The sequence below is a fragment of the Bos mutus genome, chromosome 14, assembly GCF_027580195.1.
Source record: "Bos mutus isolate GX-2022 chromosome 14, NWIPB_WYAK_1.1, whole genome shotgun sequence".
NCBI lineage: Eukaryota > Metazoa > Chordata > Mammalia > Artiodactyla > Bovidae > Bos > Bos mutus.
This window is the reverse complement of record NC_091630.1, coordinates 20941972-20965203: the sequence shown is the minus strand read 5'-3', so window position 1 is coordinate 20965203 and position 23232 is coordinate 20941972. Positions and strand designations below refer to the sequence as shown.

The 23232-nt window shown below is 40.0% G+C and overlaps 1 protein-coding gene across 1 annotated transcript in view; it reads left to right on the top strand.

The window, feature by feature from the left end:
• The window catches only part of SLC25A32 (solute carrier family 25 member 32), a 32482-nt gene extending 9520 nt beyond the window's left edge, over positions 1-22962 (top strand). The window contains exons 2-7 of the mRNA XM_005899365.3: positions 14396-14546; positions 16812-16897; positions 18348-18508; positions 19377-19490; positions 19801-19946; positions 21500-22962. Coding sequence (XP_005899427.1) covers positions 14396-14546; positions 16812-16897; positions 18348-18508; positions 19377-19490; positions 19801-19946; positions 21500-21638 — 797 coding nt within the window. The 3' untranslated portion in view covers positions 21639-22962. The remainder of the gene's footprint in view (positions 1-14395; positions 14547-16811; positions 16898-18347; positions 18509-19376; positions 19491-19800; positions 19947-21499) is intronic.
• The last annotated feature ends 270 nt before the right edge of the window (positions 22963-23232 follow it).

Sequence of the window (23232 nt, the reverse complement as noted above, 5' to 3'; positions counted from 1 at the left end):
AACTCAATGAAACTAAGCCATGCCTGTGGGGCAACCCAAGATGGGCGGGTCATGGTGGAGAGATCTGACAGAATGTGGTCCACTGGAGAAGGGAATGGCAAACCACTTCAGTATTCTTGGCTTGAGAACCCCATGAACAGTACGAAAAGGCAAAATGATAGGATACTGAAGGAGGAACTCCCCAGGTCAGTAGGTGCCCAATATGCTACTGGAGATCAGTGGAGAAATAACTCCAGAAAGAAAGAAGGGATGGAGCCAAAGCAAAAAGAATACCCAGCTGTGGATGTGACTGGTGATTGAAGCAAGGTCCGATGCTGTAAAGAGCAATATTGCATAAGAACCTGGAATGTCAGGCCCATGAATCAAGGCAAATTGGAAGTGGTCAAACAAGAGATGGCAAGAGTGAATGTCGACATTCTAGGAATCAGTGAACTAAAATGGACTGGAATGGGTGAATTTAACTCAGATGACCGTTATATCTACTACTACAGGCAGGAATCCCTCAGAAGAAATGGAGTGGCCATCATGGTCAACAAAAAAGTCCTAAATGCAGTACTTGGATGCAATCTCAAAAACGACGGAATGATCTCTGTTTGTTTCCAAGGCAAACCATTCAGTATCACAGTAATCCAAGTCTTTGCCCCAACCAGTAATGCTAAAGAAGCTGAAGTTGAATGATTCTATGAAGACTTACAAGACCTTTTAGAACTAACACCCAAAAAAGATGTCCTTTTCATTATAGGGGACTGGAATGCAAAAGTAGGGAGTCAAGAAACACCTGGAGTAACAGGCAAATTTGGCCCTGGAATACGGAATGAAGCAGGGCAAAGACTAATAGAGTTTTGCCAAGAAAATGCACTGATCATAACAAACACTGTCTTCCAGCAACACAAGAGAAGACTCTACACATGGACATCACCAGATGGTCAACACCGAAATCAGACTGATTATATTCTTTGCAGCCAAAGATGGAGAAGCTCTATACAGTCAGCAAAAACAAGACCAGGAGCTGACTGTGGCTCAGATCATGAACTCCTTATTGCCAAATTCAGACTGAAATGAAGAAAGTAGGGAAAACCACTAGACCATACAAGTATGACCTAAATCAAATCCCTTATAATTATACAGTGGAAGTGAGAAATAGATTTAAGGGACTAGATCTGATACATAGAGTGCCTGATGAACTATGGAATGAGGTTCATGACATTGTACAGGAGACAGGGATCAAGACCATCCCCATGGAAAAGAAATGCAAAAAAGCAAAATGGCTGGGGAGGCCTTACAAATAGCTGTGAAAAGAAGAGAAGTGAAAAGCAAAGGAGCAAAGGAAAGATATAAGCATCTGAATGCAGAGTTCCAAAGAATAGCAAGAAGAGATAAGAAAGCCTTCTTCAGCGATCAATGCAAAGAAATAGAGGAAAACAACAGAATGGGAAAGACTAGAGATCTCTTCAAGAAAATTAGAGATACCAAAGGAACATTTCATGCAAAGATGGGCTCGATAAAGGACAGAAATGGTATGGACCTAACAGAAGCAGAAGATGTTAAGAAGAGGTGGCAAGAATACACAGAAGAACTGTATAAAAACGATCTTCACAACCCAGATAATCACGATGGTGTAATCACTGACCTAGAGCCAGACATCCTCAATGTGATGTCAAGTGGGCCTTAGAAAGCATCACTACGAACAAAGCTAGAAGAGGTGATGGAATTCCAGTTGAGCTCTTTCAAATCCTGAAAGATGATGCTGTGAAAGTGCTGCACTCAATATGCCAGCAAATTTGGAAAACTCAGCAGTGGCCACAGGACTGGAAAAGGTCCGTTTTCATTCCAATCCCAAAGAAAGGCAATGCCAAAGAATGCTCAAACTACTGCACAATTGCACTCATCTCACACGCTAGTAAAGTAATGCTCAAAATTCTCTAAGCCAGGCTTCAGCAATATGTGAACCGTGAACTTCCTGATGTTCAAGCTGGTTTTAGAAAAGGCAGAGGAACCAGAGATCAAATTGCCAACATCCGCTGGATCATGGACAAAGCAAGAGAGTTTCAGAAAAACATCTATTTCTGCTTTATTGACTATGCCAAAGCCTTTGACTGTGTGGATCACAATAAACTGTGGAAAATTCTGAAAGAGATGGGAATACCAGACCACCTGATCTGCCTTTTGAGAAATCTATATGCAGGTCAGGAAGCAACAGTTAGAACTGGACATAGAACAACAGACTGGTTCCAAATTGGAAAAGGAGTACGTCAAGGCTGTATATTGTCACCCTGCTTACTTAACTTATATGCAGAGTACATCATGAGAAACGCTGGACTGGAAGAAACACAAGCTGGAATCAAGATTGCCAGGAGAAATATCAATAACCTCAGATATGCAGATGATACCACCCTTATGGCAGAAAGTGAAGAGGAACTCAAAAGCCTCTTGATGAAAGTGAAAGTGGAGAGTGGAAAAAGTTGGCTTAAAGCTCAACATTCAGAAAACAAAGATCATGGCATCCGGTCCCATCACTTCATGGGAAATAGATGGGGAAACAGTGGAAACAGTGTCAGACTTCATTTTTTGGGGCTCCAAAATCACTGTAGATGGTGACTGCAGCCATGAAAGTAAAAGACGCTTACTCCTTGGAAGGAAAATTATGACCAACCTAGATAGCATATTCAAAAGCAGAGACATTACTTTGCCAACAAAGGTTCGTCTAGTCAAGGCTATGGTTTTTCCTGTGGTCATGTATGGATGTGAGAGTTGGACTGTGAAGAAAGCTGAGTGCCGAAGAATTGATGCTTTTGAACTGTGGTGTTGGAGAAGACTCTTGAGAGTCCCTTGGACCGCAAGGAGATCCAACCAGTCCATTCTGAAGGAGACCAGCCCTGGGATTTCTTTGGAAGGAATGATGCCGAAGCTGAAACTCCAGTACTTTGGCCACCTCATTCGAAGAGTTGACTCATTGGAAAAGACTCTGATGCTGGGAGGGATTGGGGGCAGGAGGAGAAGGGGACGACAGAGGATGAGATGTCCGGATGGTATCACTGACTCAATGGACGTGAGTCTGGGTGAACTCTGGGAGTTGGTGATGGACAGGGAGGCCTGGCGTGCTGCGATTCATGGGGTCGCAGAGAGTCGGACACGACTGAGCGACTGAACTGAACTGAGACCCTATCCCAAGTACACTCACATTAGGGGTTAGGGCTTCAATATATGAACTAGAGGAAGGATGCAGTTCTGTCCTTAAAGAGTCCCTTGTCCTTCTTCATAAGCTCATTTCCTACCATCCTTTCCCTCTAAGAGCTGTGTGCTTCAGCTGTACTATGTCCCCAGGATTCTCCCCCACAGCGCCAGGTGCTATGATGCTTCATTTATTTGTATGAGCTGTCTACTTGTCTAGAGAGAAATTTTCTTTCCATTTCCCAAAGAGAAGTTTCTAATCATCTTCAGGACTCTCCCCTTTATCTGCTCCCTCGCTTTCCCTGTCACCCTCCTGCCTCTCTCCAGGTGCTCCTATATACAGTGGTGAGCATGTTTCTTCCTTATTCCCATAGCTCTTCATAGGTGTACCACAGTGCTTATGACTTTGTCATGAGACTGTTTGTCCATTTTGCCTTGAGAATTTTATCTTCCTCAGAGTCAGAGTTGTGTCATACTTAGGCTTATATTCCTTCTTTGCCTGGCAATGATAAGGAATCAATATTGTTTTCTTAAATGTTTTTTTTTTTTTACAAAAAATTATCTGTGTATAAATGAATATTTTTCAAAATTAAAGATTTGATCCTAAATATATGATAAAGTAGATAAGGTTACAGTATTAATGAAGTATAGGGTACAGAATGATGTTGCCTATTATTGAGATACTTCATACTCTATTTCTAGGATTAAATGACTTCTCAAAACAAAGGAATCATTGGTTCATATATGAATCAATGATTTTGTGTGATTTCTTTTTGTTTTGTTTTTTTTTACTCTCAAAAATTGTGTTGTGAGCTTATTGAAAGGAAAACCTACTTAGAAGGCATTTAATACAGGAAAATGAGAGCCATGAAATCCAAGGGAACCACCAGAAAGATTATAAAGTACACAGCAAAACATTTCTTGAGAACCACTCAGCTACATCCCTTTAAACTTATCTTTTATAAAACTCACAACAACCTGTGAGGTAGGGAATATTTATTCCCACTTTTTTATAAAAGAGGATGCTAAAGTTCAGTCGCTCAGTCATGTCCGACTCTGAGACCCCATGAATCACAGCACGCCAGGCCTCCCTGTGCATCACCAATTCCCAGAGTTCACCCAGACTCACGTCCATCGAGTCAGTGATGCCATCCGGCCATCTCATCCTCTGTCGTCCCCTTCTCCTCCTGCCCCCAATCCCTCCCAGCATCAGAGTCTTTTCCAATGAGTCAGCTCTTCACATGAGGTGGCCAAAGTACTGGAGTTTCAGCTTCAGCATCATTTCTTCCAAAGAAATCCCAGGGCTGATCTCCTTCAGAATGGACTGGTTGGATCTCCTTGCGGTCCAAGGGACTCTCAAGAGTCTTCTCCAACACCACAGTTCAAAAGCATCAGTTCTTCAGCACTCAGCTTTCTTCACAGTCCAACTCTCACATCCATACATGACCACAGGAAAAACCATAGCCTTGACTAGACGAACCTTTGTTGGCAAAGTAATGTCTCTGCTTTTGAATATGCTATCTAGGTTGGTCATAACTTTCCTTCCAAGGAGTAAGCATCTTTTACTTTCATGGCTGCGGTCACCATCTACAGTGATTTTGGAGCCCCAAAAAATGAAGTCTGACACTGTTTCCACTGTTTCCCCATCTATTTCCCATGAAGTGATGGGACCGGATGCCATGATCTTCGTTTTCTGAATGTTGAGCTTTAAGCCAACTTTTTCACTCTCCACTTTCACTTTTATCAAGAGGCTTTTGAAGTTCCTCTTCACTTTCTGCCATAAGGGTGGTATCATCTGCATATCTGAGGTTATTGATATTTCTCCCGCAATCTTGATTCCAGCTTGTGTTTCTTCTAGTCCAGCGTTTCTCATGATGTACTCTGCATATAAGTTAAATAAGCAGGGTGACAATATACAGCCTTGACATACTCCTTTTCCTATTTGGAACCAGTCTATTGTTCTATGTCCAGTTCTAACTGTTGCTTCCTGACCTGCATACAGATTTCTCAATAGGCAGATCAGGTGGTCTGGTATTCCCATCTCTTTCAGAATTTTCCACAGTTTATTGTGATCCACACAGTCAAAGGCTTTGGCATAGTCAATAAAGCAGAAATAGATGTTTTTCTGAAACTCTCTTGCTTTGTCCATGATCCAGCGGATGTTGGCAATTTGATCTCTGGTTCCTCTGCCTTTTCTAAAGCCAGCTTGAACATCAGGAAGTTCACTGTTCACATATTGCTGAAGCTTGGCTTGGAGAATTTTGAGCATTACTTTACTAGCGTGTGAGATGAGTGCAATTGTGCGGTAGTTTGAGCATTCTTTGGAATTGCCTTTCTTTGGGATTGGAATGAAAATGGACCTTTTCCAGTCCTGTGGCCTAAGAATGCTAAAGCTTTAGCTGAGGATTCTAAAGCTCAGGAAGAAAACACCAGGTAGCTAATGAGGGAAGTTAAATATCAAAACCTGGGTCTTCTAATGAAAGGTTGTTGTTGAATCACGCGAATACACCAGGATTCTTGGCCCCCGGAGGAGAAGAATTCAATCCGCGGCCAGAGACGAGGCTTGATCGCTCAGAGCTTTTGTGTAATAAAGTTTTATTGAAGTATAAAGGAGATAGAGAAAGCTTCTGACATAGGCATCAGAAGGGGGCAGAAAGAGTACCCCCCTGCTAGTCTTTAGCTGGATGTTATATAGTCACTAGCAGTCTGTTAATGAAAGAAAGGAATGTCTTCAAATTCAGAATGGCACCAGGCCCCTCACCCATTATAAGATGCATTTTGGGATAATCTTGGCACCAAATCGTTTATCCTGGGCCATAAAATGATTAACTTGAATCTTGAAGAAGGGCAGACCACCATACAAATAGTTTCATTTACATAGATTAGGGGAACAATATCCATACTGGTTTGTCAAGTAGGTTCTGGGCCAAGAGGCGGAACCGACTTGGAGACAGAGTTTGGGGTAAAGGCATAGTACATTAGCATAGCTTAAGACAAACATTTCCATAAGAAAAAGGCATTGGTTATCTCTAGGCTCAAGAATAGCTAACTTCAGGCGAAGCCGGGTGTCATTATGGCAACACAATAGTTTTAAGAGAAACCTCCCTTTAAATTTGTATAGAGAAGGAAAAAATATTGCTAGTTTGTTTCCTCCTGCCGCTTAAGAGAGATAAAAATGTCTGACACTTGCAGGCTATTTCCTCTATTTGGAGACCCCTGGCCTTCCTGCCTGTTACCCTCTCACTAACAAAGCCTAGTGTACTTTATCTCACTTCATGGTGTAACATTGTTAGGTTAATGATGAAAGAAACTGGCTTTCCCCCTTTGCCTGGCATTGGTATATAGTGTCTCTTTGCCAGGGTGCAGTATGCACAAAAGTAGTGGCAAGGGCACACTGAATTAGGCATGCCTGGATATGACTGGTGGACTGTAATTTGTATAAATTTTCTGGGGGGACAGTTTTCAGTGTGAAATTTGTAACCTTAAATTTATACCCTTTAACCCCTTCTAATTCCCCTTCTAAGTATATAAGGATTTGTGCAAATTGTTGACAAGAATATTCTTTAGAGACCTTTCGATAATAGCAAAGAGAAAAAAACAATTCACATGTCAGCCAGAGGGCTGTTTGTACGAATGATGGGATATCTGTGAGAGGCAGCACCATCATATCGTTGTTCAGATCTTAGTTTTGAAAGGCTTTAGAAATCTTTTTTGGGGGGGAACGGGGGGATCTTTTGGAAATCCTATTTTACCATATATTTATTTTATAAAAACATAATCAGTATTATAAATCTGGAATTCTCTTTCATTCCATTTCCCTGTAGGAAACAGAAGACACATTCAAAATAGGATAGCTGTTGGAGCATTGTTGTTCAGTGGCTAAGTTATATCTGACTCTTTGCGACCCCATGGACTGCAGCACTGCAGGCTTCCCTGTCCTTCACTGTTTCCGAAGTTTGCTCAAGTTCATGTCCATTGAGTCAGTGATCCTATAACTATCCCATCTTTTGCAACCCTCTTCTCCTTTTTCTTTCAATCTTTCCCAACATCAGGGTCTTTTCCAGTGAACCTGCTATTCACATCAGGTGGCCAAAGTGTCGGAGTCCTTCGGATGAATATTCAAAGTTGATTTCCTTTAGGATTGACTGGTTGATCTCCTTGCAGTCCAAGGGACTCTCAAGAGTCTTCTCCAACATTACAATTCAAATGCATCAATTCTTCAGTGTTCAGCTTTCTTTATGGTCCAACTCTCACATCCATACATGACTGCTGGGAAAACCATAGGTTTGATTACATGGACCTTTGTTGGACAAGTGCTGTCTCTACTTTTTAATATGCTGTCTAGGTTTGTCACAGCTTTCCTTCCAAGAAGCAAGCATCTTCCAATTTCATGGCTATAGTCACCATCCACAGTGACTTTGGAGCCCTAGAAAAGAAAATCTGTCACTGCTTCTACCTTTTCCTCTTCTATTTGCCTTGAAGTGATGGGACCAGATGCCATAATCTTACTTTTTTGAATGTTGAGTTTTAAGCCAGCCTTTCACTCTCCTCTTTCACTCTCATCAAGAGGTTCTTTAGTTCCTCTTCGTTTTCTGCCATTAGAGTGGTATCATCTGTATGTCTAAGGTTGTTGATATTTCTCCCAGCAATCTTGATTCCAGCTTGTGCTTCATCCAGCCCATCATTACACATGATGTACTCTGCATATAAGTTAAATAAATATACAGCCTTGTTGACTGTATATATATTGACTGTGACAATATACAGCCTTGTTGTACTCATTTCCCAGTTTTGAACCAGTCAGTTGTTCTATGTAAGGTTCTAATTGTTGCTTCTTGACCCAAATACAGGTTTCTCAGGAGACAGGTAAGGTGGTCTGGTATTCCTATCTCTCGATAAATTTTCCAGTTTGTTGTGATCCACACAGTCAAAGGCTTTAGCATAGTCAGTGAAGCAGAAGTTGATATTTTTCTGAAATTCCTTTGCTTTCTTTATGATCCAGTGAATGTTGGCAGTTTGATCTTTGATTCCTCTGCCTTTTCTAAATCCAGCTGTATATCTGGAAGTTCTTGATACACATACTGCTAAAGCCTAGCTTGAAGAATTTTGAGCATAACCTTACTAACATGGGAAATGAGTGCAATTGCCCAGTAGTTTGAAAATTCTTCAGCATTGCCCTTCTTTAGGATTGGAATGAAAACTGAGCTTTTCCAGTCCTGTGGCTACTGCTGAGTTTCCACATTTGCTGGCATACTGAGTGCAGCAAAAAGATGTAAGTGCAGCAAAGATGTAAGCAGGTTAGTGGCACAAGGCTGTATGTTCTCACCCTGTTTATTTAACTTATATGGAAAGAACATCATGCAAAATGCCAGACTGGATGAATCACAAGCTGGAATCAAGACTGCAGGGAGAAATATCAATAACCTCAGATATGCAGACACCACCACCCTAACGGCAGAAAACAAAAAGGAATGACAGAGGCTCTTGACGAAGATGAAAGAGGAAAGTGAAGAGGCTGGCTTAACACTCAGTGTTCAAAAAACTAAAATCATGGCATCTGGTCCCATCATTTCATGGCAAAATCACTGTGGATAGTGTCTGCAACCATGAAATTAAAAGATTCTGCTTGGAAGAAAAACAATGACAAACCTAGACAGTGTATTACAAAGCAGAGACATCACTTGGCTGACAAAGGTCTGTATAGTCAAACCTATGGTCTTTCCAGTAGACATGTACAAATGTGAAATTTGAACCATAAAGAAGAGAGCATCAAAGAATTGATGCCTTCAAATTGTGGTGCTGGAGAAGACTCTTGAGAGTCCCTTGGACTGCAAGGAGATCAAACAAGTCAATCCTAAAGGAATCAACCCTGAATATTCATTGGGAGGACTGATGCTGAAGTTCCAATACTTTGGCCACCTGATGGGAAGAGCTGACTCACTGGAAAAGACCCTGATGCTGAAAAAGATTGAAGGCAAAAGGAGAAGAAGGTGGCAGAGGATGAGATGGTTGGATTGTATCACCAACTCAATGAACATAAATTTGAGCAAACTCCAGGAGATAGTGGAGGACAGGGAAACCTTGCAACCATGGGGTCGCAAAGAGAATGACTTAAGGCACTGAACAAAAACAATGCATTTTATAGGAAAACCGCAAGGAATAATGCAGTATTTTGGGACTAGAAACAGTTTGGGCTGTTGTCACCTGAAGGGCCCCAGGACAGGGAGAGTCACTGAGAGAGGGCCACCTTGAGAGGAACTGTGACCTTCAGTAGAAGAATGCAGCCTACCAAAGGCAACCTCTGCAAGAATAAATATTAATATCTGCATCTGCTCTCTTCTGTCCCTTTCATCTGCCTGGGCTCACCACCAACCCAACTCAACTAGAAGCTAGAGGCAACATCAGACTTCTAGGGCAGAACATGGTAGAGAAGAGTGGACTCTGGTTCTGGAAAGGAAATGGAAGACATTTAGGCTATATCAATTGAGCACATATATTTTGAGAGCCTACAATGCACAAAGCACTATGATTGGAGTGTCCATATTGCTATGAAAAAGTAGTCTCTGCTCTCAGAGAGCAATGAGAAGCCAGGATAATTGAACAAAACAAACAATCCCACAAATTATTGCAACAAAGAGTGTTTTATTATGGTAGGGAATGTATGGTATGCCATGGGAAACCACATCTAGAGGGAATGAAGGGATCCCCAAAGGAAGCGATTGTTAAACTGAGACCTGAAAGAGGAATCAAAGTTACCTGTGTGAAGGAATAGGTAGGAAGAGAGTTTTTGTAGCAGACCATCAATAGCCTGTGCCAAAGTTTTAAGGTCAGAGGCTGTGTACGTACTGAAAACTGTTGAACATTCTAGCAATTTTCATCCAATATTTTTGAAGTGTAGGTTTCAGTGAGCCAAGTACTATGCAGTACGTTCCCTAAGGCAGCTTTGTTGAACAGAGAGAGAGAATGAAGAGGAGACTGGGGCTTGTGGCAGAAGAGTAATGGAGGGTCTTATGTAATGTGTTAATGAATAATGTTCTTTATTGTTTGGGGTGTAGAATAGTTTTAAATATAATAAGTGACTTATTGAAATGCACATTTCTAGAAAGCTTTCTCAACCTGCAGTGCAACTAGTGGGACGAGGCAGCAAAACTGAGATAAGAAAGCTAATTTAATTTCTGTTGCTAGTGATGGTGTTCTAAATGGGCAACAGCAGTGTGGACTGAGAGACATGGACGGGTCCAGGAAAGACTTGGGATGTAGAATCAACAGGGTGTCTTAATTGGTAAGAGGTTGTGAAAGGAGGAGTCTCAAGGCTTCTGTCTTGAGCATCTGTATAGATGATGTGTTAGTTGCTAAGCCGGGTCCAACTCTTGAGACCCCATGGACTGTAGCCTGCCAAGCTCCTCTGTCCATGGATTCTCCAGGCAAGAATACTGGAGTGGAGAATACCATTCTCTTCTCCAAGGGATCTTCCCAACTCAGGGATCAAACCAGGGTCTCCTGCATTGCAGGCAGATTCTTTACTGTTTGAGCTACCAGAGAATCCCTGTTTATTGACCAACACAGAGTAGTGAATAAGAGCATCTTCAAAAGGGGTGGAGAAAACTAGTTCAGTTTTGGATTTGTTCAAGCTGCAGTGTTTGTTAGTTGCATCATTTATGTAGATTTGAAGATCAACAAAAGGGTCTGGTCTAGAGGTAGAGGACTGGCATTTATATCCACAGACAAAAGAAAGGGAGGAAATATAGCACAATAAGGGCAGTCATCTTGGAGTGGTGGCATTGTGCGTGGTTTTTATTTTCTTTATGCCTTCCTGTTGGAGAAGAAAATGGCAACCCGCTCCAGTATTCTTGCCTGGAAAATTCCATGGACAGAGAAGCCTGGCAGGCTACAGTCTATGGGGTCGCGAAGAGTTGACCACGACCTAGTGACTGAGCACGTGCCTTCCTATATTTTTTAAATGTTCTGCAGCATACATGTTTTGCTTTTTTAAACACCATTTTTAATGATTGTATGCTGAAAGTGAAAGTGAAGTTACTCAGTCGTGTCTGACTCTTTGCAACCCCATGGACTGTAGCCCATCGGGCCCCTCTGTTCATAGAATTCTCCAGGCAAGGATACTGGAGTGGATTGCCATTTCCTTCTCCAGGGGATCTTCCCAACCCAGTTATCGAACCTAGATCGCCCACATTGCAGGCAGATGCTTTACCATCTGAGCCACCAGGGAAGCTTTTCCTTCTCCAGGGGAATCTTCCCAACCCAGGGATCAAACCCAGGTCTCCCACATTGCAGGCAGATTCCTTACCAGCTGAGCCACAAGGGAGGCCCAAGAATACTGGAGTGGGTAGCCTATCCCTTCTCCAGTGGTTCTTCCCAACCCAGGAATCAAACCAGGGTCTCCTGCATTGCAGGCGGATTCTTTACCAACTGAGCTATCAGGGAAGCCCAATTGTATGCTAGTTTAATATTTATTACATGAAGAAGGTTTTAAAAAGTACTTCTATTGGAGATGTGAAGCATCTGAAAATGTTCTTGGGTGAAGGGTAACAGAAATAAAAGTTAAAAAGTTTTCCCTAGACCTGCTTCGTTTTATTTTATTACAAAAGGTACGTCATCGTTGTTTACTTTACATCGTCGAATTTGTATTGTTGAATTGTCGTTATCATTCTTCCCCTGTAACTACTCATAACCAGTCTCATTCTCTGCAGATAGCTACTATTAACCACATGCAGTGTTTCAGTCTATTCCTTTTATAGCTGTCAATCTTTCTGAATACTTAGAGTAGTCCACAGTATAAATATATCATAATTTATCTAAACATTTCCCTGTTTTTGGATATTGAAATTACTTTCACTTTTGCCATCACAGAAGATGCTTCAGTGAACCTCGTTGTATGTGTATCATTGTAAATTTGGGGCCATATTTAAATAGGATATATTTGTAATGGAACTTCTAAGTCAAAGAATAATTGCATTTGAATTTTTATTCAGTCAGTTCAGTTTAGTTGCTCAGTAGTGTCTGACTCTTTGCGACCTCATGAATCACAAAATGCCAGGCCTTCCTGTCCATCACCAACTCCCGCAGTTTACCCAAACCCATGTCCATTGAGTCAGTGATGCCATCCAACCATCTCATCCTGTCGTCCCCTTCTCCTTCTGCCCTCAATCTTTCCCAGCATCATGGTCTTTTCAAATTAGTCAGCTCTTCACATCAGGTGGCCAAAGTATTGGAGTTTCAGCTTCAGCATCAGTCCTTCCAATGAACACCCAGGACTGATCTCCTTTAGGATGGACTGGTTGGATCTCATTGCAGTTCAAAAGCATCAATTCTTCTGCGCTCAGCTTCTTTATAGTCCAACTCTCACATCCATACATGACTACTGGAAAAACCATAGCCTTAAAGTAATGTCTTTGCTTTTTAATATGCTGTCTAGGTTGGTCATAACTTTCCTTCCAAGGAGTAAGCATCTTATTAGATAGTGTAAAACTTCTCTCCAAAAGGCCATGGAAATTTCCCTATAACAAATCATAAAGCTCTTTTAATTCTGAAGGTAAGAAAAGAGAAAAATCTACCTTGTCTAATTTGTATTTTATTGGTGAGGTTGAAAACTCAGTGCTTTTTTATCGAATACAATATTATATATTACAGGTGTACAATATAGTAATTCACAGTTTTTAGAGGTTATACTCCATTTATAAAATATTTGCTTAATTTCTCATGTTGTATGTGTGATATCCTTTTTTAATTTTTTTTATTGTATATTGAATATAGTTCACTTACAACATTGTGTTAGTTTCAGGTGTACAGTAAAGTGATTCAGTTACATACGTATGCATGTATCTATTCTTTTTCTATATAGGTTATTAAAGAGTATTGAGTAGAGTTCCCTGTGCCCCACCCTTAGGTCCTTGTTGATTATTTTATATACAGTAGTATGTGTATGTTAATCCTAGCCTTCTAATTTACCCCTTACCCTCACCTTTCCCCTTTGGTAACCACAAGTTTGTTTTCTAAGTCTGAGTCTATTTCTGTTTTGTAAATAAGTTGGTTTGTATCATTTTTCTAGATTCCACATGTGAGCAATATCATATGATGTTTGTCTTTGACTTCAGTTAGTATGATAGGTCCCTCCATATTGCTGCAAGTGGCATCATTTCGTTCTTTTGTATTATTCCATTGTGTGTGTGTATATCTGTGTGTGTGTGTGCTCGGTTGCACAGTCATGTCTGACTCTTTGCGTGTATATATATATCATCATCTTTATCCATTCATCTGTCGTTGGACATTTAAGTTGCTTCTGTGTCTTGGCTCTTGTAAACCATGCTGCAATGAACATTGAGGTGCATTTATCTTTTTGAATGAGAGTTTTCTCCAGATACTTGCCAAGGAATGGGGTTACCGGATCCAAAAGCTTTCAAGTATAATTAGGTCCTCTTTGTTTATTTTTGTTTTTATTTTTATTACTGTAGGAGGTGGATCCAAAAAGATTTTGCTGCAATTTATGTCAAAGAGTGTTCTGCCTGTGTTTCCCTCTTAAAGAGTTTTATGGTATCCATTCTTAAATTTAGGTCTTTAATCCATTTTCCGTTTCTTTCGTGCATGGTGTTAGCGAATGTTCTAATTCCATTCTTTTGCACATAGCTATCCAGTTTTCCCAGCACACTTATGAGGGGACTGTCTTCTCCATTGTACATTCTTGCCTCTTTTGTCACAAATTAACTGGCTGTAAGTGGGTGGGTTTATTTCTGGCCTGTCCATTCTATTCCATTTGACCGTGTGTAATTTTCTGTGAATCAGCAGTTTATGTAATTTGCCCATAAAAGTTTAGGGACTGTTTGTCATTTTCTTATTTGTGAATCCTTTTTTGTAAATTAGATATATTACATCTGTATTACTCTTTTCAATCTCTTCTTGGTTTGTGGAATCTTTCATAAAACAGAAGTTACTTAAAATAAGTGTTATCTTTTAAACTTGCAAAACATTCTTATGGAATTCTTATTTAAAAAACATAGAATGTGTATTGTATCACTTAGTTTTTGTTTTACCCTATCATGTTTTATTAATTTAGAACTTTTGAGAGAAAAGAATGGGTGAGATTTTCTACTTTCTCTTCTGTTGATGTGTGTGTTGTTTACCTCCTTTATATGACTGGTTGTGTGACATATGTTTATAATTCAGAGCTAGAACTTTGCTTCCACCTAACTCTGTGTATCCTTTACTGCAGTGAGTGACGGATTGGAATTGAGACCAAAATATAAAGGAATATTGCATTGCTTGACCACCATTTGGAAACTTGATGGACTACGGGGACTTTACCAAGGAGTAACCCCAAATGTGTGGGGTGCAGGTTTATCCTGGGGACTCTACTTTTTTTTGTGAGTAGCTCTGGGAGATTTTACAGTTGTAAATAAAAAGGAATTTTTGTTTTTAATTATTTTTAAAAAAATCAGTTGGTGAAGCAAAATGATCATTTAAGCAGTTTCTCTGACTTCAAGTGTTAAGAAGCATAGAATGCCTTATTAGTCTCATTTTCTGTAAGCTTCAATCATTTATCAAAGGCATTTGGTTTGGGAAAAAGTTCTTAATAGGAAGAAGGTAAAAGGATGAGATGGACACTCTTGCAGAAACCATTTCTGTGAGATGAATCAGGAAGGTGGCTTCCCAAAATACATGTGATTCATACTGAAGTTGAAAGAGCAGAAGTGGACAGATCTTGCAGCCCTCATCAGAACATGTATCACAGGACAGCACTTTGGGAAAAGAAAGTCAAAACCAGTGCATGACTGAAAGAGTCTTGAGGCATGTTTCTTCTTATCTCCTGTTTGACCTGCTCCTTCATCTTCAAAGCTCGTGCATTTCCTCACTCCTTTACTGGCATCACGATTTGTTATACCCGCCAGTGGATGCTTACTGAAGAAGCCACAGGCAGTGCCTGTGGCAGCCACATTCAAGTTACTGAGTGTTCAAGGGTGAGGAAACAAAGCGTTATAACCCTGAGGTGGAGGAGCGTGTGCTGCCCTGAGCTTGCCTCTGATGCTTGAAACTGAATCCATGAATGGGGAGGCTTTTGTTTAATACATGGCATTTTAGGGAAACATCAGTTCAGTTCAGTTCAGTCACTCAGTTGTGTCCAACTCTTTGTGACCCCGTGAACTGCAGCATGCCAGGCCTCCCTGTCCATCACCAACTCCCGGAGTTCACTCAAACTCATGTCCATTTAGTCAGTGATGCCATCCAACCATCTCATCCTCTGTCATCCCCTTCTCCTCTCGCCTTCAATCTTTCCCAGCATCAGGGTCTTTTCAAATGAGTCAACTCTTCGTATCAGGTGGCCAAAGCATTAGAGTTTCAGCTTCAACATCAGTCCTTCCAATGAGCATTCAGGACTGATTTCCTTTAGGATGGACTGGTTGGATCTCCTTGCAGTCCAAGGGACTCTCAGGAGACTTCTCCAGCACCACAGTTCAAAAGCATCAATTCTTTGGTGCTCAGCTTTCTCACAGCCATACATGACCACTGGAAAAACCATAGCCTTGACTAGACGGACCTTAGTTGGCAAAGTAATGTCTCTGGTTTTTAACATGCTGTCTAGGTTGGTCATAACTTTTCTTCCAAAGAGCAAGTGTATTTTTGTCGCATGGCTGCAGTCACCATCTGCGGTGATTTTGGAGCCCCAGAAAATAAAGTTAGCCACTGTTTCCACTGTTTCTCCTGGTATATTTGCCTTTTCCTCTTTTGTGTCCTGTAGTTTACCTTATCTCTTATAATCTTATGGCAGTATCCAAACCAACCTTAAAATGTTTTGTAAGTGAACGCAAAATAAAAACCAGCCTTAATATTGTTTAAATATTTTTCTTATTTTCAGTTGTAAGGAATGCTTAGATGGGTGAAACTGTATGTATAAAATTTATTGTGTTAATAACTTTAGAGTTGTGTGGATTCTTTAAACAGTTTGTAAGGGCAAGCCATGTAAGGTTTAATGTGTTGAAATCATCATATAATAAAACAATATACTTGTTTTATGATGAAATGGATTGGTCAAGTTTGGAAAGATTTATTTAGTTGAAGTCATCTTCCTGGAAGAAGATAGAAATTGGAGTTAGAGAAAAAAGGAGACTGATAACTCCCTTAACTCAGAAGTATTTTGTGGCTGTTTTCTGCCAAGTAAAGCAGAAATGTCAGTGTTTCATTCAAGTGTGGCTAAACTAACCAGGTCTTCCCATCCACTTCCCATCACTTTACTCATGCTCCTGTTTCCCCATACCGGTTTCTCCATACTTGGCTGCACCTGTTTCTCCATACCTGGCTCAGTGCTGCCTCCTCCACAGAGCCTTCTCTGATCAGTAGTAATTTCTGAATCTCTCATGATATCATCTGTGTTTTCTTTTGTTATGATTAACAGTTGAGTGTGTGGTGAAAATATTTTACATATGTATCGCCAGCCTTCCATATTTGGGGGGAGAGATGGTGTTGTCTTCCAGTAAACCCATTATTTGAGAAAGGTCTAATTTTGTAGTTGGATTATGCATTGACTTCTACTTTTTGGATATTGTTAAATTACCCACAGTTGAAAATGGTATTTCCTGCTTTGTGACTCCCATTCAAATATTTATCCAGGTGTTTTTGTTTTATTCTTCCAGTTACAATGCCATCAAGTCATATAAGACAGAAGGCAGAGCTGAACGGTTAGAGGCAACAGAATATCTCATCTCAGCTGCTGAAGCTGGTAAGGTGGTGTGTGAAATATAAAACATCAGCTTCCAACTTGGTGTTCACTTTTGTTCTTTATTTGCCTTTTTCCCTGTGAACATCTGAGTTTAAATATGCTCCTCTAACTATGCTAATCAGTTATCACATGAAATTTCTTAGAAGGCAGGTATACTCATGGATTACCCTGAGTAGATTTCAAGAATTTTACTTAGCACAAAGGATATAACATTTAGAGTGCTTATGACTCTGATTTAAGATGATTTGATAGAGTGTTCTTCAATTAAAGTATGATTTCAATCTTCAAATTAAACAATTTAGTAGCCTTGTTTAATTGCCTCATGTATGTATAATATTCAGACTTATGGGGGTGCTCAGGGGTTGTACCTACACCTGTAAGATGTGGTCCCTTAGGCACAGGGTTAATGAATGGGACTTATGAGTCCTGCTTTGACACCTTGATATCTTGGTGGTTTGGGGGTTGGCGGGGGGAGTAGGAATATCATGTCACGCCACGCAGTCTGTGAGCACTTAGTTCCCCCACCAGGTGTAAAAGCGCTGAGTCCTAATCACTGGACCGCCAGGAAATTTCCCCACCCTGGTTTCTTAATGTTTACTGAATGTTTACTAAAATTTTTAAATTTTAGATTTATTTTTTAATTGAAGGGTAATTGCTCTAGAGAATTTTGTTGGTTTCTGCCAAACCTCAACTTGAATCAGCCATAGGTATACATAGGTCCCCTCCCTCTTGAACCTCCCTTCCTTGTTTACTGATTGATTTTTTATGGCAAGAATTATCTTGCTCATTTTTGAATACCTAACTGCTGTCAGAGACCTAAGTCACATAGGACTCAATATTTGTTGAATAAAGAACTACTTAGGAAATGCAGCAAATGAGAAACTAAACCAGATTATTTATTTATTTATAAACTTGTCACTTTCTGTAAAGAATGTAAATATTACTTTTGTCTTTATGTAGTTGGGTTTGAGGAAGATTGTGGTGCAGTTGAGGTGGGTATATGTGTACACATGCACAGATGGCTGAGATGCTGGTTTCCTGGTCCTTTTCCCCAGGCTTCAGTCCCTCTGGCTTGTACTGTGTCCTCCTCTTAAGCGTCTGTATCTCTTCATCAGCGTCTGCTTCCCAGGACCTCCGTCCATTCTCCACACCTGGTTTAGGAGCCAGGACATCTTTGTTGTCCTCACACCTCTCAAAGGGAGTGTTTTACATTTTATCTCCTTTTAAATTTACTTCTAACTACATGGAGGACTTTTTAAGACCACCAAAAACTATGTCTATCCATTTGTTAACCCTAGGTCTGTGCCTCAGAAACCACATCTTACACTTGTAGGCACCACCCCCAAGCACCCCCCATTCTTTATATAAACAGACTGTTCTTAATTCGGATTGTCAGAAGTGAGAAAGTATCTGTATGCTGAGTAATAATAGTATTTAAATCTGATTTCAGGAGCCATGACCCTCTGCATCACCAACCCACTATGGGTAACAAAAACTCGCCTTATGTTACAGTACGATAGTGTTGTTAATGCTTCACAGCGGCAATATAAAGGAATGTTTGATACGCTTGTGAAAATATATAAGTATGAAGGTGTGCGTGGATTGTATAAGGTAATAAATTATCATCAACATATTTCTAAATAGCTGACAATTGTAATTTCCCTTGGCTTTGTTGTCTGAGTTCTGAATGACCTGTCAGTCAGTTCAGTCACTCAGTCGCGTCCGACTCTTTGCGACCCCATGAATCGGAGCACGCCAGGCCTCCCTGTCCATCACCAACTTCCGGAGTTTACCCAAACTCATGTCCATCAAGTCGGTGATGCATCCAGCCGTCTCATCCTCTGTTATCCCCTTCTCCTCCTCCCCCAATCCCTCCCAGCATCAGGGTCTTTTCCAGTGAGTCAGCTCTTCACATCAGGTGGCCAAAGTATTGGAGTTTCAGCTTTAGCATCAGTCCTTTCAATGAACACTCAGGACTGATCTCCTTTAGGATGGACTGGTTGGATCTCCTTGCAGTCCAAGGGACTCTCAAGAGTCTTCTCCAACACCACAGTTCAAAAGCATCAATTCTTCGGCGCTCAGCTTTCTTCACAGTCCAACTCTCACATCCATACATGACCAATGGAAAAACCAAAGCCTTGACTAGACGGACCTTTGTTGGCAAAGTAATGTCTCTGCTTTTGAATATGCTATCTAGGTTGGTCATAATGACCTGTAATCAGTCCTGAGAAGAAGCCAAATTTGGGCAAAGAACAATTTATGAAAACTGAAGTCTGCATTGAAATTGTACTTTAAACCATTGTCCTCATTACCAAAAGTAGTATCATGACACTGGTGGGTGAGAAGCACTGTCTAAAACTTTGAATAACCATTTCTCTAAGTCACACGTTGAGGTCACCCGTTCCTTACTCCCCTCCCCGTAAGCTGTGGTCCTTTGGAAACTTGGTTAGTTTATCCTTTTTTTCTTTATCTTTTTTAGGGGTTTATTCCTGGGTTGTTTGGAACATCACATGGTGCCCTTCAGTTTATGGCATATGAATTATTGAAGTTGAAATACAACCAACATATCAATAGATTACCAGAAGCACAATTGGTAAGATGAATTTGAAAAAAAAAAAATTGGTATTTACTTTTATGGGCATTTAATAGATGGAAATTTTATCATGCTTAGTAGTATTGCTATGATAATGAGTACCAACTCGGCCACTAATTTAATTTATAGCTAAATACTTTATAGGCTAATGACACATAAATGTTAAAAATAGAGCAGATAAATGTTAAAAACAGAGTTTGTGTTAAGAGAGGAAACCAGTTTTCACTTATGGATCCACTTCAGTGTTTTCCCATTTTATTTTTAAAGAAATTCCATCTAAAAAAAAAAATGTCTTATATTGTCATTTTAGAGCACAGTAGAATATATATCGGTTGCAGCACTATCCAAAATATTTGCTGTGGCAGCAACATACCCTTACCAGGTTATAAGAGCTCGTCTGCAAGATCAGCACATGTTTTACAATGGTGTATTGGATGTTATGACAAAGACATGGAGGTAAGAGCACGTGTATGTTAGAATGGCTCTTAGGAGGTACCTTATAAATCTTAAACTATCCAACTGACGTTAGTTTTATAGCAAAGACCATGTCTGTGGTGAAGACATGGCTGATGGCTCCTTCCTGAACATATCCCATTTACTACGTGAGACTTGACTTCATTTGTAAAATTTGAATTTCTGTGTTAACAGAGTTGTTTATAAAAATCAAATGAGATATGTGAAAGTGTTTGACAAATTAAATTTTAGGTGTTGTAAACTATTTGGATGGCATTGAGCATAGGGAGTCATAAAAAAACCTAATTTAATATAATTAAGAAGGCTCCACATCTCTACTGGTATCAGGACTTTTGCAAGTAACTTGTTTCTGTATGTGGAAGAGATGCTTGGTCTTCAGTATGGGAATCCTTAAACTGTTATAGGTAGACATCCCCATGTTTCTTTTTAATTCTAAAAGGTCAGAACAGAATATTCAGCATTTCAGTTCAGTTCACTTCAGTAAATCTGTATTGAGAACCTAAGTGAAAAGTTTCAAGGCCGTATTCCAACCATAGGCATGAAGGAAATAAAGTTTTATTTTTGTGTGTGCTGTTTTTAGTATTGTCTAGATACCCCACATCCAAGGTAAGAGAAACCCAAGTAAGATGGTAGGTGTTGCAAGAGGGCATCAGAGGGCAGACATACTGAAACCATAATCACAGAAAATTAGTCAATCTAATCACACTAGGACCACAGCCTTGTCTAACTCAATGAAATTAAGCCATGCCCTGTGGGGCCACCCAAGACAGGCGGGCATGGTGGAGAGGTCTGACAGAATGTGGTCCACTGGAGAAGGGAATGGCAAACCACTTCAGTATTCTTGCCTTGAGAACCCCATGAACAGTATGAAAAGGCAAAATGATAGGATACTGAAAGAGGAGCTCCCCAGGTTGGTAGGTGCCCAATATGCTACTGGAGATTGGTGGAGAAATAACTCCAGAAAGAATGAAGGGATGGAGCCAAAGCTGGGAGGAATTGGGGGCAGGAGGAAAAGGGGGCAACAGAGGATGAGGTGGCTGAATGGCATCACCAACTCGATGGACGTGAGTTTGAGTGAACTCTGGGAGTTGGTGATGGACAGGGAGGCCTGGCATGCTACGATTCATAGGGTCGCAAGGAGTCGGACACGACTGAGCAACTGAACTGAACTGAGCATTTATTTATGAAATGTTTAATGCTTGTGTTAGATCAGTTTATACTCCTATATGTTCATATACTTAAAGGCATCTGGAAGATGGTTATGATTGAAGCGCTTTTTAGTTCATCTTGAGGTGTCCCTACCCTCTCTTCCTCATTCCCACAAAAGGCATGTAAGCCCTACGAATGGTTCATAAACTGTTACTTCAGGACATTGAAAACATGAACTCAAATCCCAGAGGTTTGAATGCTGGCTCTGCGCCCTGTCTGCTAAACTTCTGTGTCTTCAGACTAGTTCTGTAGGAAATTAAGTGTGTATGTGTGTGTATATATATATATATTTTTTTTTTTTTTTTTTTTTCCCTCTCTCTCTAAAGGAAAGAAGGCATCAGTGGATTTTACAAAGGGATTGCCCCCAATTTGATTCGAGTGACTCCAGCCTGCTGTATTACCTTTGTGGTATATGAAAATGTCTCACATTTTTTACTTGGCCTTAGAAAAGACGACATAAACTAAGAGAAGATAATTACATCTGCCCAAGGCAGCAACATGCTCCTTTGTATTTGAGACATAAAACTCAGAAGATTACTGCACAGCAACATGGCTCATAATCAAACTTGGTGTATAATCATTAGAAGTCACAGAACAGCTCAGTCTTCACTATGTTTTTCTGCTTTTGCCTTCCCCATGGGTATGGGACTTGGCTACCTCTCCCTGAAATGGCTGCCAGCAACATAACAGTAAAATTGACACCAAGTGGAGAATTTCGCAAATTTTCTCCGTTTCATTGTCCAAGTAGAAGCTGATTTGCAGCATTTGCTGGATGGATTTGAAGAATGCACTGCTTTTTCTGAACTCATTTGCCTGGATTGGCTTTAAAAATCAACCTCTGTGCAATAGCAAGAAAATGGCCTCTTAAAAGATGTCATTGACATTTGAAGAGTAAATTAAACGTTAAAGATTTACTGTGAAAGATATTCCCCAAATCCTGACCATTTTTGAATTGGGAAAGTTTGGTGGGGGGAAAATAAATCCTCCATAAATGTGCTTTAGTTTTAATTCAGCTGGAATGCATTTGAAGTTTGAAAAATTCAAGAAGTTATATACTTCTTTTACTTTGAGAAATATCTGACTTGTGTTGTCATTCCATCACTACTTTTTTCCCAGAGGCTGGTTTCATAATTTAAAATGTAATTCTGGATCCCACTATTATTTTTTGGCATAGATACTTACTGTCTTTTTATTTATAAAATCAGAACAAAATCGGGCAATATCAGCCGTTATTTAGCCTTCCTGACCATAAATCAGTAGCTAATAGATAAACTTATATAGATACTAGATGATTGGGGGTATATTTGTTGACAAACTGAAAATGAAAAGTTTTAACTTTCACTTCAGATTTCAGATGTGTGGTTTCAGATCCCAAATAATTGATCAATCTACATTGGTTGCTCAAAGTCAGGTTTAATACAGATTACTCTAAAGGCCATTCTTGATTTTGAGTTATTGTAATTGTCTATAAATATAAAGGCCTCTGCCCCAAAAGGATGCCAGAATGATCCAAATGTCAACAAATATACCCTCAATCATCTAGTATCTATATAAGGGGACCTATTAGCTACTCCAGTAAGTAATTTTTATTTACATATGAATGCTTTTTTGCACTACCATCTATTTGTTGTAAATATTGTGGTTTTCAAAGCCATATTTAAATGGTTCTTGGAAAAGAGGTCTATTTTTTATATTTTAAAAATGGCTTTGTTTTAAAAATAAAGATGAAATGATCAGTACTTAGTTGTATTTACTTTGTTATATGCAGAGAAATGCATTATAAATGTGATGTATTTTCCTACTTTTGAATTAAACTATAATTCATATAAAATCCTGATAGTAGTCCCTGTATGGAAAGACAAGTTGGGTTGGCATTTGGGATTTTAGAGGTAGTGTCATTTGAATGCCTCCTGTGTACCCCTAAATTAATAAGGCATAATTCCTGTTCTCTAAGGGCATACAGACTTGCAGGATGAATCAGCATTAAACAACTACAGTTCTAGATTAAGAACATGGAAGATTTCTACAAACCCTGCAAGAGTTCCGAGCATTCATTCCC